The following is a 13,794-nucleotide window of genomic DNA, read 5'->3' on the forward strand; positions in this document are numbered from 1 at the left end:
AAAGAAAGTAAAAGGAGGGAGGGAGGGAGGGAAAAGAAAGGAAGGAAGGAAGGGGCAAGGAACGGAACAAAGGAAGGAAGGAAATAAACAGCAACATTGAGTTGACCAATAGGACAACAGCAAAACCAGCCCCGAACAAATTCCAAAGCAATATTTAAAAAGAAAGAAAATGAAGCTTTATGTTCAAAAGCATTCTGTTTCATTTTATTTTCCTACCAAATACCAGAAAAAAAAAAAAAAAGTCAAGGCACTAAAGGTTTAATGTTATACCTGGTTTCATCTACTATCACCAGAAGGAAAAGAATATGAAAACATGTAGGAGTACCCTTGTTATTCCAAAACTTTTTAAAACCTTTAAAAATCTCAATAGTCTATTAAAATAGAAAGACAATATAGATTAGTAATTTTGGTGGTTTTTGAGCACTGGGCAGTGCAGAAACTTGTATCAGTGAGGACTTTTTGTACTGATATAAATGACACAGCTGACTGTGATTCTTCCCTTTACCTCTAGGGAAACATTAGACAAAGTGCCTTCTGCTCAGTTTTAGGACCTAAAAACCAAGAGGGTAAGTTGCATGAATTGTATTGCCTTTCAAAAATGCAGAATATCAAAATTAGACTATTATTTAAAGAAACATAGCAATTGTGGAAGAACAAGCTACTCAAGAAATCAGGGTTCTTTATGTTTCCAGAAGGCAGGAAAAAAAACTGAGAGAAGTGGAACCCAGCTGTTTGACATTTCACTTCCAACCAATAACTAACATGAATGTTGAATTTGGAAGGCGGTGTGTTACAGAGGTCCAGCCACTCATAGGAGGAGCTCTGCTTGGCAAAAACATTAAAACTACCCCATGATGAATGAGAAGCATAAAGCTAACTTCAGTAATTAAAATGGTAAGCCTAGAAAAATGTTGAACTCACTTTAAAAAAATACATAAGCAGAGCCAGTAGAGACTACTATAAAAATTTATATTTAATATTTATCAGTTTCTACAGGACAGTGACTAAACATAAGGACCTGCATGATAAATGTTAGAAAAACTGCAGTAAGATAAAAAGGTGGAATACTATGGACACACCTGGAACTTAAAATCACCCTTAGGCATTGGTTTCCTACTACTTGCATGCCCACAGCACTTTACATTAAAAGAGAAGCCATATGAATCTCCCTTGATAATGAAAAGTTTATTCTAGACTTGTTAACCATACCTATATTCTTCTACCCTGATAAATGCAGGGGTCTTAGAAGCCATGTTCCACTAAATGGCCCTAACTTCCCAGCTCAAAGACAGCTCATGTACAGGTTACCTACAAGTGCTCTATGGCCAGCTGGCTTTCTACTTCCCCTTTTTCCTGAGATTATTCTAATATTTTGCCCAACAAATCTCTCTCTTTAAAATGCAATGCCTTCCAAATTAGGTATTCAGATGATGGGAAATTAAATGCCAAGAAAGTCAGCCTTCAGGAGGATAAGGTTAACTGGTCAATTTCCCTCTTAGATCAACTTAAAGTAGTAAATATAGAGTATGCAAGAGAAAGTGGGTTTGACAAAGGCATGAGAAAAGGTCATGAGGTAGAGCAGGGACCAAGGGCGGGCCTAGATGTGGAGGAGGCAGAATTATAATGTAGAGACACTGTGAGTTGCATGCAGAAGTTAGTTACAAGTTCTGCATATCTCTGTCTCTCTCTAAAGACAGAGATATATAGAAGATGGTAGATCAGATGATGCTGGGAAGAAAAGCTTATAGTGGAAAGAAGTTGACATGAGAAAAAGGTATGCTATGTTTAGGATGACAATGGAGAAGATGAATCCATAAACGGCAGCTGCTGAATTCCCAGTTCCAGGTTCAGAGAAACCTAAGTGTACTCAGAATCTTATACCTGGATTTTCATGATGTTCTAGCATCTTCAATTTCTGTTAACACATCTGCAATTATTAAGTTGAATTTGTCTTGTAAAAGAAAAAATTTTAACAACTCTTAGAAACTGTACATTTCTTTGGCGTACTTTGCCTGGCTACTTTTTAAATTTTACAGTTTCTTAGAGTTTTTAAAAATCTCAAGGTAAAACAAAGCCATAGCTAATGTCTAATCTACTGACTGTAATGAACTTCTTCAACTTTCTGATGATCACTGAAGGAAATCTGTTCAGCACACTTTGGAACATAGTGAACAGTGAACCCAAGATGAAAATGTCTGTCTCCTAGAGTAAGAGGAATTGATAACAATAACTTTCAAATCAAATTTAAAATTTTACACATGTTGAAAAACTAGTAATATAAGAAATCAAGGATGCTCTTCAGGTTGAATAAATATATACAGGACAACATAATATCAACATGAAAAATGCTAGTGTGGCCTCACTGACAGGAACTCCTAACATTTTCTCAAGTGAGGACTTGCTTCTACCCAATTACTACAATATTTCATTACAGATGCAAGTTCTCTTTTGCATCTCTTCTCAGGACTGGAGTGGAGATTCACAACTCTGGAGGCACATTCACACAGTAGGCTGTGAATAGGAGCTTGGAATGAATCCAAGGTGAAACAAAAATTCTAGTAACCTGGTAGAGAATTTGCAAATATTCTCAACAGATTATTTATTTTCCTGGAAGATGTCCTTCAGGAAGTAAGTTTACAAATCAAGATACAGTCTGTGCAGCTGGAGTAGAAAATAAGGGTCAGATTCCCAGGGGTGAGAGGTAAATCTGAAGTCCCCTTAAATATTAGCCATGAGAGGCACATTCTAAAGCCACCTCAAAAATGCCAAAGCAGCTATGAAAAGTAAAAATTTTAGTCACATCAGTTCTTTGACATCACACCAAAGATTTGTGGGTTTCAGTGCACTAGGTGTCCTGTAAATATGAAAACTCTCAGAACTAGATCTACTTAGTGAATGGTTAAAAATGAAGATCTCATAAACAGCTCTGCATCACAGCAAAAGCTAATAGTGAGTATTCAGGGAATGCTGGCTGTTGCATGTTAGCAGTTCTTTCTAGCACACAGATAAAAGTCAGACTCTGAAGGTAGACAGATGTGAATTTAAGTTCTCACTCTGAGGGAATTACTTTAGCTTCTTTAAGCTTCGATTTCTCATCTGTGAAAGTATTAATAGATAAAAATCAACCACCCCTTTGGTTGTTCACAATAACTGAAGAAGATAAGACGTGAAAATCTCACATTTTGAAAGCCTGGCTCTCAAAAAAGCTAGTTACTGTCAGAGAAATAGGAAAAGGAGGAGGCAGGGAGGAGGAAGAATGGAGAAGGAGGAGGAGGAAGGAAGATGAAGGAGAAGCAGCAGCAGTGTCACCATTGTTATTATTACAGAATTTTTTTATAGGAAAAACTCGGAATCAGCCTCAGAGATGCTAATGATTTTTTATCTTTCACTGTTAGGCAATTACTGGTACAAGCTTTCATTCTTGGCATTGTAGGTCACATAAGTCTTTGTTTTGGGGGGTTGCCCTGTGCATGGTAGGATATTTGGCAGCATCCCTGGCCTCCATCCACTAGATGCCAGTAGCACTCCCAAATTATAATAACCAAAAATGACTCCAGATATTGCCAAAATATCCCATGGAAGCAAAATCACCCCTGGTTGAGAATCACTGGTCACTACCAAGGACAGGGAGTTTGTGGCTTATATTGAAAATCACCTGAGTGAGAAGAACCCAGACAAGTCAAGGGACAATGCTGGTGCCTAACTGTCACTAACTGGGTCTCACATTTCTTATTCAATGTACAGCATGGAATTTTAAAACAAGTACTTGTCAGGAAACCACACAGCAGCAAGCTTAGAATTCCTGAACTTACAAAATAACCCATGGAAACAGTGCGGTGGAAATACAATAAAGCACAAATGACACAGACAGGAACAATTTGGTGAGCGCTCCCTAATCACCCTCGCTCAGTGACCTAGTCACAGCATGAACAATGTCCTTTCTTCTCTCCTGCATGAGGAGGGAAGTGTGGTCAGAGGAAAGACGGGATGCCAAAATCGCCTGTTTTCATTCCGCTGGTGACCCTGGCTTCAGGCAAGGCTTGACGTCTCTGCTCTAGTTTTTCCAATTGTAAAATGAAGTTGGTAGTAATGAACCTAACCTAACCAGTATTTTATTCAAAGCTGAGAGTATCCACTCAGCATAAGGCCTTGGGTTATAATAGCCACTGGGAGAAAAATCACTACAACCACAGAAAATACTTTTATCTCCAACCTTTTGGGGTGAAAAATGGAATTTCTTTCCTCTTTTTCATAAAATGCTTTGGTTTGGTTTGCCTTACAAGGTCTCCTCTCTGTTGATCTCCTATGTGCTATCTACACATGGACTAGAAACATTATGTAGAGTAGTATATCTCAACTTGTTTTTCAGTACCAATCCCCTCAGAAGGTTTTCAGGGCATTTTTGTGTTAATCGTGGCCCCTCTGTATGAAATTTTAATACCAGAGAGATATATCTCTTTATGTACCACATCCCTTTGGAGGGCCACAAACCACTGCAAATCTAAGATATTTACCCTTCCCTAGGAACCACTTCTGACCCCGCTGGGGCAATGCTGGTCCCACTGTGGACTCATTATGTGACAGGATCTAGCTTACGAAGTGTGTTCAGATCCTGAAGAGCTAGCTTCCAAAAGCAGGGGCTCAAATGGGGGTTTGTGAAGAGACTGAGAATGCTGAAGAGAAACCTGGATAGACCAGATAATTCAATATGATGTCAAAGCTACACATCGCCTGAAGAAATCCAAATATTCAAGGAAGAACCATCTCATTCTTCCAGGGCTGGCAAGTCTTTGGGGCTGACAACATCCCTCAGTGGCTCAGGCCCAGCTCGGTCTCAATTATAACCTGTTTCATCTCTAAAGAGAAATTCTATAAAACATACACTTAAGCCTGCAAAAAACTGTGTACGGATTATAAAAATAAATGGCATGTAATAGCTACCATTAAAGAAACTGGAGCCATGGGGCAAAGACACTTGGGGCTTTGATTGGCCGTCAGGTGACCTCATAGGAGGGAAGCCTCAAGAAATCAAAAGACAGCTATATATGCACGTACACTTGGAGGAGGGGAGACAGGGTCCGGGGCAGCAGGACAGTGAGTGTGTGCCCTGCAGGAAGGACATTGGTTCTAGCTACATAAAACTCTGAGCGTGGATCACATCTGACTTTCTAGATTTTACGTGGTATCTTCTAAGTTTTAAATGAGGATTTGGGGGTCCTATAGGAGGGCAGAAGGTGGGAGGAGAGGGAAGATCAGAAAAAATAATCGGCAACCAGGCTTAACGCCTGGGTGATGAAATAATCTGTGCAACAGACCTCCATGATACAAGATTACCTATGTACAAACCTGTATGTGTACTCCTGAACTTAAAAGACAGGGGCTTAAAATTTCTAAACCCTCTGTACGCTTAACAGAAACACATCTGAAGACAATAAAAAACTGTCCATTTGTCAACTCCATTTTCACACAAAAAGCAAGATAAAGTGTCTCTCTTCTGTAAGAACACAGGCTGTGACTCTAAGGGACTTCTCAATATCACAGAAAGCACCAAATGGAGAAGGAGTGATATAAAGCTCCCTCTTTTTATTCCAGTACATCTGTGGGACCCTAATACAACAGATTAATCTGGTGGGTAATTGTGCACAGAAAGCACTGCCTCGTATCTTTACCATTTTTATGAAAAATTTGGGAATAGTGTACCCTAATTACCTAAAGAAATTTAAATGGCACGCTTCCACGACCACAAGTGGAGGGGACTTCTGTGTTTTTTAATATGTTGCATATATCAGAAGCTCTTAAAAATCACTGATTTCACCCATACTCAACCATTTAATAATGGACATTTCCTATCTAATTAGACAAAAATGTAACATCACCAAACTAATATTATTCTACATATAAATTTTTAAGACTTTTAAAACAGGTAAGTAATTGTATCTCGCTAAAAACTGAGTTGATATTAAAGGCCCAAGTGAATTCCAATCCCGAGTTCCTGGCTTTTGGACAATTACAGACCTTTTTGTAATAGCTTGGTATGTTTTTAAATAGAGTCACAGAGTCTGTCCCAACTGTATTCGCTATGTCTCAGGAGTTCTGCTGTCTAATGTCAGTTATTTTTCTTCACTTTTCATACTATGACTGTAATAAACAATCCACAGCTTTGCATTTTGCTGACAAATACAAATTCAACATTGCAAAGCAGTGTCACTTAGATATAGGCATAAGGTTTTTAAAAATGTGATGTGCTGATGAGTTTCACAGTAGTTATGAGCTCAAGGTCAACGGCTGAGGCAAATTCACTTCAGAGAAAATTACCTTATTTGTACACTCTTTAGCTAAGATCTGAGTAACGGGAACAACCTTTTATAAAGTAAGTGCGTTTTCTCTTAGCGTTATCAGAAGTTATGTTAATAGTCACAAGGTACTTAAAACTGAAAAGGAAAATTATAGATTCTTGCTTAACCATTAAATATTGTCAGCATACTCTAGTTCTGACATACTAATAGAAAAGATAATAAAACTCATAAATCCACTGGCTGTCTGCTTCTAAGATTTACTGTATTCAAACTGGCCAACTATAAGACAAAATATTATGTTGAATATCCTTTTAGCTACCTCAACAGAGGGCCCACTAAGATGAAAATTTATGGACAAAAAACAGACAGGCATGGTATAAGAGCTGTCATCCAGATGAAAGGAGGCCCTCAATTATAACAAATAATGTATTTTAGTACTTTTATCTCAAATTTTAGTACTTTTATCTCAAATTTCTTTGTTTCCAACTTTATCATCATTTTATGATTAAAATTAGCTGTTATTAGTATGTAGAATAAATGACTTTTTCATTGCGGTTTCATTTTTCCTTCATTTTCTGAACTAAGATAGACCCTGAATAAAAATTCCATGCAAAGCCAGTGATTCCCTGAAGCAAGTCCTTGGCCTTGTGTTGGCTCAAGACAGAAGTCTAATCCAGTTCACATCAAAATGAGAAAAAAAGGCGGTGGTGGTGCAGGGGGAGTGATAGATTTTCAAATGACCTAACTGTACCATTGATATGATCTTTTGTCTGAGGCTCTCCATTTCATTAATCTGTTTAATATCAAAGAGTATGTTATGAAATGATATTCATTATAACTAGGAGCTTCCCTAAAACTTTTCAAATAAATTTATTTTCTAAAATTAAAGGTTAGAAAGCCTATATTGGGCCCCTCTTTATTTTTAACTTCAATTAAATCTCTAAATCTGAAAGCCACTGCTCTTCGTGACTCAATAAGCAGGTTTAATTATCTATAGGGAGGTGCCCTGCTGCTTGGATGAGGTCAGAAAAGGACCAAGAAGGGAAGGGGGAGGGTGGGTCCTGAAGGGTGAGGACGAGCTACGTACCCTCATCACCCCACCCCCAACTCTGGGATCACTGTGGATACTGCAAGAGACCACCTCTACAAATTCATGAGTCTAATTGTCAAACTATTAAATTTGGGCACTTCACTCTGTGACTTTGACCCTGGAAACTGACCAATGATAGCACAAAAGTATAGCACAAAAGCACTGGTAGAGAGGATGCTATTCAGATGAAAAGTGATGTAAGAACTTGTTAACTTCTGGCTTTTCTCCCAAGCGTGTGATGGGGGAGCAAGGGGAAAGGAGACAGAAACCTCAGGGTGGGGTGTTTCACCACATCCCTCACCACTCCTCTCTATCAAGAAACTGTGCTTCACTCTCCCTTTATCTTCTCCTCTTCCATTCTGCACCCACATGTGCACATGCACTCATGCCTCAACTTTCTTCTTTTTACTCCAGGAGATTCAGAGATTGGCTGAAGGGTCCTCTTTGGCGACAGCTGAAATTGAGAGTATTGGGCAGTAGGCCCATCTTATAACCTACCCAAACAATTTGTGGGCCAAACTGCAGGGGGTCTAACGTTGGAAATCTCAATTAATATTTCTTCTTGAAAGCAATTAATTTTAGATTACAGAAAGAGTCAGTAGTTAAACTCAATTACTTTGGGAAAGCAATATTATTTCTCTCAATGACAGCAAAAACTAAGCCAACAAAACACACAATCTAAAGGAAGGCAGATTTCTAAATGAGATGTAACCAAAGACAGCAAAGCTCATCTTAAAATTCTAAGAATCTGTCACAATCTGTCTCTCAAGGTTCAGCTGAGTTCAGTGGTATTCCCTAGGTCATGTGGCTATTTCTTCTTAGTCTAATCAAACATTCTTTGAGGAATTTTGGATGCAAAACTACTTCACAGGTTTTTTTTTTTTTTATGGAAAATGAACTGATGGAAACCATGTTTTCCAACTGAGAGATTTCAATTCTCCGTGAGTGCTCTGGCTTTACAATCCCACAAGCAAAATGCTCTCAGGAAAGCAGCTGTCTTTGGCATTCAACTTTTCTCGCCATTTTTCTTTTGTATGTATGTACACATAAACACACACACGCATGCACACACACAGTACCACTGTGACAACAGCGTCTTTTGTAATTGGGGACCTGGCATGAGACATCCTCTGACAGAAGTGAGTGTGGTGTGTACCACTTGGACCCTCAGCAGCTACTGCTGGCACAGAGAGCCCTGCTCAGGTGGGGAGCGGGGGTCAGGGACACTGACCTGCACTGGCTCAGGTGGAAGCTGGACTACGTGTTGCATGCGTTCACTGTGGTGGTGCCTCGACTCCTCCTCGTAGATCACATCCCTCTCATGCTGGGGAAGGTTCAGGAAGCGACGGATGGTACAGAGGTTTTCCCAGAGGGTGCGGTTTTCTGGGCTTGGGTTCTCCTTCCAGCGGAGCAGTTCACACAGCCAGCCCTGGAGAGAGAGGAGGTTGCTTGCATTAACCTGGAGAGTGCAGAGGAGCTGAGGGGACCTTGACTGCGGTCCGGTGCCATCCCAGTAGATCATCATTTTCTGTCAAAATTGTTCCCGCCAAGCAGGGGAGATACTGAAACAGTATGACTCTAAAAACCAACCCCTGACCACATGGGTGGTTATACCAACACCCAAGTATCTTTCCTCTTGTTAAATATCGTATTGCTCTGCCTACAGAATAGATTCTCAATTGAAGTTTCTCCATAAAAGATAAGCAAAATTACAGTTACCCGATTCTCAAAAAAAGTAATTTGTGTTGGTCAGCTACAATTTTTAAAAATTACCCAACTGGGCAGCACTTCATGCTAAGAAAAGAGTGAAGATAAACAAATATGCATTACAGGACAGCAAATTCTAAAAAATAAAAATCGTTTAGGTGTAAATAACATGAATTCTCTAGGGAGGAAATATTCTTACAATTATCAGTAACTCCACAAAATAGAAGCAATAACCTTGGCTAGAATGAAAAGAAATGTATATGTGCTTAATCTCTGAACACCTTGGCCTCTAGGCCCTCTTAACCATCACCTTCCCGCCACAGCCACACCTGCAGGAAGGTAGGCAGTTGGTCGGGTCACACCTGCAAATGTCTGCTTCCAAACTCTGGCATCCGGATGTTCTCTCTCTTGCAACTGCACGAGAAAGAAAATGTAATGCAAATAATGATGGATTATATGAAAATAATACAGAGGATGCTGTCAACATCGCTCACTGACTCATGTCAAAATATTTTACCCAGTAGCTTTCTAACCCATCATTTTCAAGCTATGTCGCTAATTTTAAAAACAAGAACTGTCCCACATCACGCCTTTTGCAAAAGAGTAAAAAATTTTTCTTAAAAGGTGCATAAACAGAAATGACTTTGTGAAAAATAATTCCCAAACCTCAACAAATTCTGTATCATCATTTGTAAGCCAATGAAAGTTCCTGACACGCATTATAAAAACCCCATATAATATCATAAGCCGTTGTTTGTCTAACTCTCCACTGTGTCTTCTGCCTTTACCCAAAAAAAAAAAGGCAAGATTTGATTATCTCCGCTGCATCAGCCAAGACAGCAACACCAGCTGTTCTCATTGTGCAGCCTCTTCCTCGCGGCCTCCATGTTAATAACCTGATCATTCCATTTTCTCCTTCAACTGCCGGCTGCAGCACTGCGAAGAGACAAAAACCCAGGCCCATCTGCAGCAGCTGTAGGCACTGAACTGTGAAGCCACCGGGGATTTATAAACTAATCTGTAACACAACACTGCCTTGTTTTTACAAGTGAGAGGCCACATTTGCGCAGACCTGATCTTTTCTTGCAATAAACTGGAAGCTTGGGAGAGTTAGAAGGTTAGGAAGAATGAAAACAAGATATCTCATCATTTGCTTGGAAGTGTTTTTCCAAGTATTGTCATAGATTTTTTTTTTCAGCTCAACTGAAAGGCAGGTAATGGTTGATTTTCAAGGTGCAATGTATATGAAAAATGAATACAAATTTTTTTATCCCTACCAGAAAATAAACTATATTTTTTAAAAATCTCCTAGTCCCCAAGTGTTTCCTCAAGGGTTTCTTTGCATAAAGTAAAAGAATTCTTGAAATGGAAATCAAACCATCTGTGGAAAAATAAGCTCCTACCTCTCTATCTTTTCACAAATCTGAATAAGTCTCCAACTGAATTCTTTCCAATGTTTCAAACAGGTATGTTTAACATCTCCCAGGGGAGGCAAGGGCATGGAGACCAATCATTTAATGGAAAATAGAAACAAAAACCTGCATCTGTTAAAAGATGAAGATCTGAGATACCCAGATCTTAAGGAAGACAGCACCTGCTGTTCCGCTTAAGGATTGAACTGCATTGTGGGAAGCTGCAGCTAGAAAGGAGACAGGTGACAGCTGAGTGGTATCTCCACTTATGACACTGGGAATGTCTCGCACAACATTCATTGCCACATTTGATTTATATGCGCTGTTATAATCTGCACTCATTACAATAACTTAGAACAACACTACAGGACTCGTTATGGACTGTGTGCTGTCTGCCATCAGTCTTTAAGAAGTGTAGTGCTCAATTTGCCCACTGACGTGCAAGGTCTTGACCTTGAAGCTATTAGGGAGCAGATTAGACACAAGTGTGATCATGTGTGCAGACATAAGCAAACTAAATTAATTTCTGGCACAGGGAGGTAGCCAACAAGACCCTGTTCTTAGGGCACCAGAGGACTTCCTCAAATCCCTGATGGAGCTGAGCTAATAGCATGTTTAAGGAAACCCAGTTTTAGAGATGAAGCAAATTCATGGTATTTAGAGGGTTATTAATCTAGTTTCCCCACAAAGTGTTTGCTTGGCTGATCAGATTAAGGGATGGAGCCTTCAACAGCACACCCCCACCACAGCAGGCCCCAAGAAATCTGTGATACTTCACAGCCTTGGACATATTGCACCATGTGTACCCAGCTGCCTCAATAATTAGCTTTGAATGTATCAGCTGGTTCTGTGATTTTTATAAATAATAACTAACCTACAGAGCAGAAAGACTGTCAAGAGCCTTATAGTAGCACAAAATTGGAAGGTGATCCTAACTCTACCTTGCTCTTCTCCTAAAGGCTGTTATTCCCTACTATGAGCATTCCTGTGATGCCATTTATAGGTATTTATTTTGTATCTGAACTGGCAACGTATTTTTGTGTCAGTTTTCTTCATGGCAGCCATGACTTGCCTTCCCCTTGCTCTGGTTTGCTTGTTCATTCCACGTATTTGTATGCCTATCTTCAGGGAATCTATTCTTCCACCTCACTTCCCATCGCACGCACCATCATTTTATTCATATCATCTTTTCACCAGCGCATTTTGGATGCTTATCTCTGTTTTCTCAATAGGGTCTCTTATTAGCTTGTTTGCTGGCTAATGAATGTGTGAGAAAGTGCCACACGGTTGCATGAACACACACGTATGTAACTGTGAGTGAACCCATCACAGAAGAGATAAAGGGTCCCCACATTGGGATTTTTTTCATTTAGATAATTTTTGCATGCCATCCAAGAAAGTTTTGCAATATCAGGCAAAAAAAAAAAGTGTAAATGTCAAATAAAACAGTGACAGATGACAGTATTCTCTATTGAATAGCAAGCACTGTTTCTGTCGTGCATGTTCAATGGAAACTCATGAATTATTAATAAACAAATCTCCTTTTTCTGTTAAAAATCTCAAGTAGGTTTTTTTATTGTTTTCTCTGTGTTATGTGGAGCATTCCATGAGATTATTTTCATTTCAGAAATGCTGATACAGAAGTTCATCTGGTTTCCAGCCTTGCCCAGCTCTGTGAGTGGGCACTATGGAGTATATACTTCCCTGGGATTTCTCTCTTAGACTGGTTTTAAGTTTTGAGCAAAGGTTGGCTGGATAGTCATATAGTCCATTTAGCTTTCATAGTCTGGTAAAACCAGGACTAAGTGAATTACAAGTATTTGAGCACAGCTAGGAAGTATAGAGAGTATCAAACCTGGATCTCTGAGATCTATCTGCTAAGTTCCTGGTCTGTCATTAAATAGCTGTGACCTTTGGGCAAATAATTATCCTGTTCAAGCTCCTGGGTGCTTAGCTGTAAAAGGATGGGTGTGTTAACAAAAGATGGTCCTTTTTGGTTCTACATTCCATGATCTGTTACCTTTGTTATCTGTCAGAAATAGCAGATAGTGATAAACCATCAGGGTTAAAGGTACAAAGAAAAAATAACCTTGACAAAGTGGTCAAGGTCAGCCTAACTAGTGATGATATACTGACACCATGAATGTGCTGATATGATGTACTGCAAAGGATACAACATCATATGTGAAGTAGCCTTGCCCAAAATGCATAACCTCAGTTGAAACATGAGAAACTATCAAACAAACCCAAATGGAGAAGTGTTCCAACAAAATAACCAAAAATGGCAAGGTCATAAAAGAAAAGGAAAGACTTAAGAACTGTCACAGAAATGCAAAAGATTAAGGAGAAATAATAACAACTAAATGCAATGTGGTTGCTGGATAGGATCCTGGCACAGAACATAGACATTAGTAGAAAAACTGGTGAAATTAGAATAAGACTTTTGTTTAGTTAACAGTATTGAAACAATATCAATTTCCTTTTTTTTGTTGTTTGTTTGTTTATTTGATAATTGCACCATCATCAATAATTCCACTATGGTGATAAAAGGTGTCAACATTAGGGGAAGATAGGCAAGGGATATACAATACAGTGCAATGATCCCTTCCATACTAGTTAAGCAACATTTTTGTGAATCTAAAATTAGTTCAAAATAAAAAGCTTTTATTTAGATACAGGAAATACCTGAAACTTATAGAGAAAAATATACATGGAGTCTAAATGTAATGATACCAAGAGGTTCATAATTAAAACTTTATTTTACCTTCAAAATCTGAATCCAGAGAAGGAATGTATCAATAAGATCAAAGACTGCTTCCTTGCAATCAATGGTTAAAAAGTTCCCAAGCATTTGGTGCATAAGCAAATAATATTTATTCACATCTTATTTTAGCCATCTCCTCAGCCTCTTAAACAAATATATTTCCCTCAGTATAAAAAAACAACTCTGACTGCCCTTCCAACTATGCAGGTGAGATGACACTCCTACCAGTCAAGATATAGTTTGTTTACAATCCACGTGTTCCTGGAAAGTTGCATATCAATCTACATTTACAAAGCAAATCACATTATAAATATATTACACATTCTTACTATTTGAAGAAATGTGCCATTAATTCTTTCTGGGTGATGAACAATAACTACGTAGCTTATCTTTCATTAAGTTGAGAGATTAATGAGTTGCATAAAGGAGAGAACCTCTAGTTCACAATTCAAGAGCATTAGTAGAGGCAAGAAAAACCACAATTTGCCCCTATTTTTTTTTCATGACCTCGTCTCCCACCAATTC

General features: G+C 38.9%; 1 protein-coding gene across 3 annotated transcripts in view; it reads right to left on the reverse strand.

The window, feature by feature from the left end:
• Window positions 1-13,794, reverse strand: part of SATB2 (SATB homeobox 2) — a 189,313-nt gene that overhangs the window by 26,042 nt on the left and 149,477 nt on the right. For all 3 annotated transcript variants that reach the window (XM_037744524.1, XM_017545183.2, XM_017545182.2), the window contains one exon: window positions 8,618-8,815. In XM_037744524.1, the coding sequence (XP_037600452.1) occupies window positions 8,618-8,815 (198 nt within the window). The remainder of the gene's footprint in view (window positions 1-8,617; window positions 8,816-13,794) is intronic.

Source organism: Cebus imitator, unplaced genomic scaffold (assembly GCF_001604975.1).
Source record: "Cebus imitator isolate Cc_AM_T3 unplaced genomic scaffold, Cebus_imitator-1.0 Scaffold178, whole genome shotgun sequence".
In the NCBI taxonomy this organism is placed as follows: Eukaryota; Metazoa; Chordata; class Mammalia; order Primates; family Cebidae; genus Cebus; species Cebus imitator.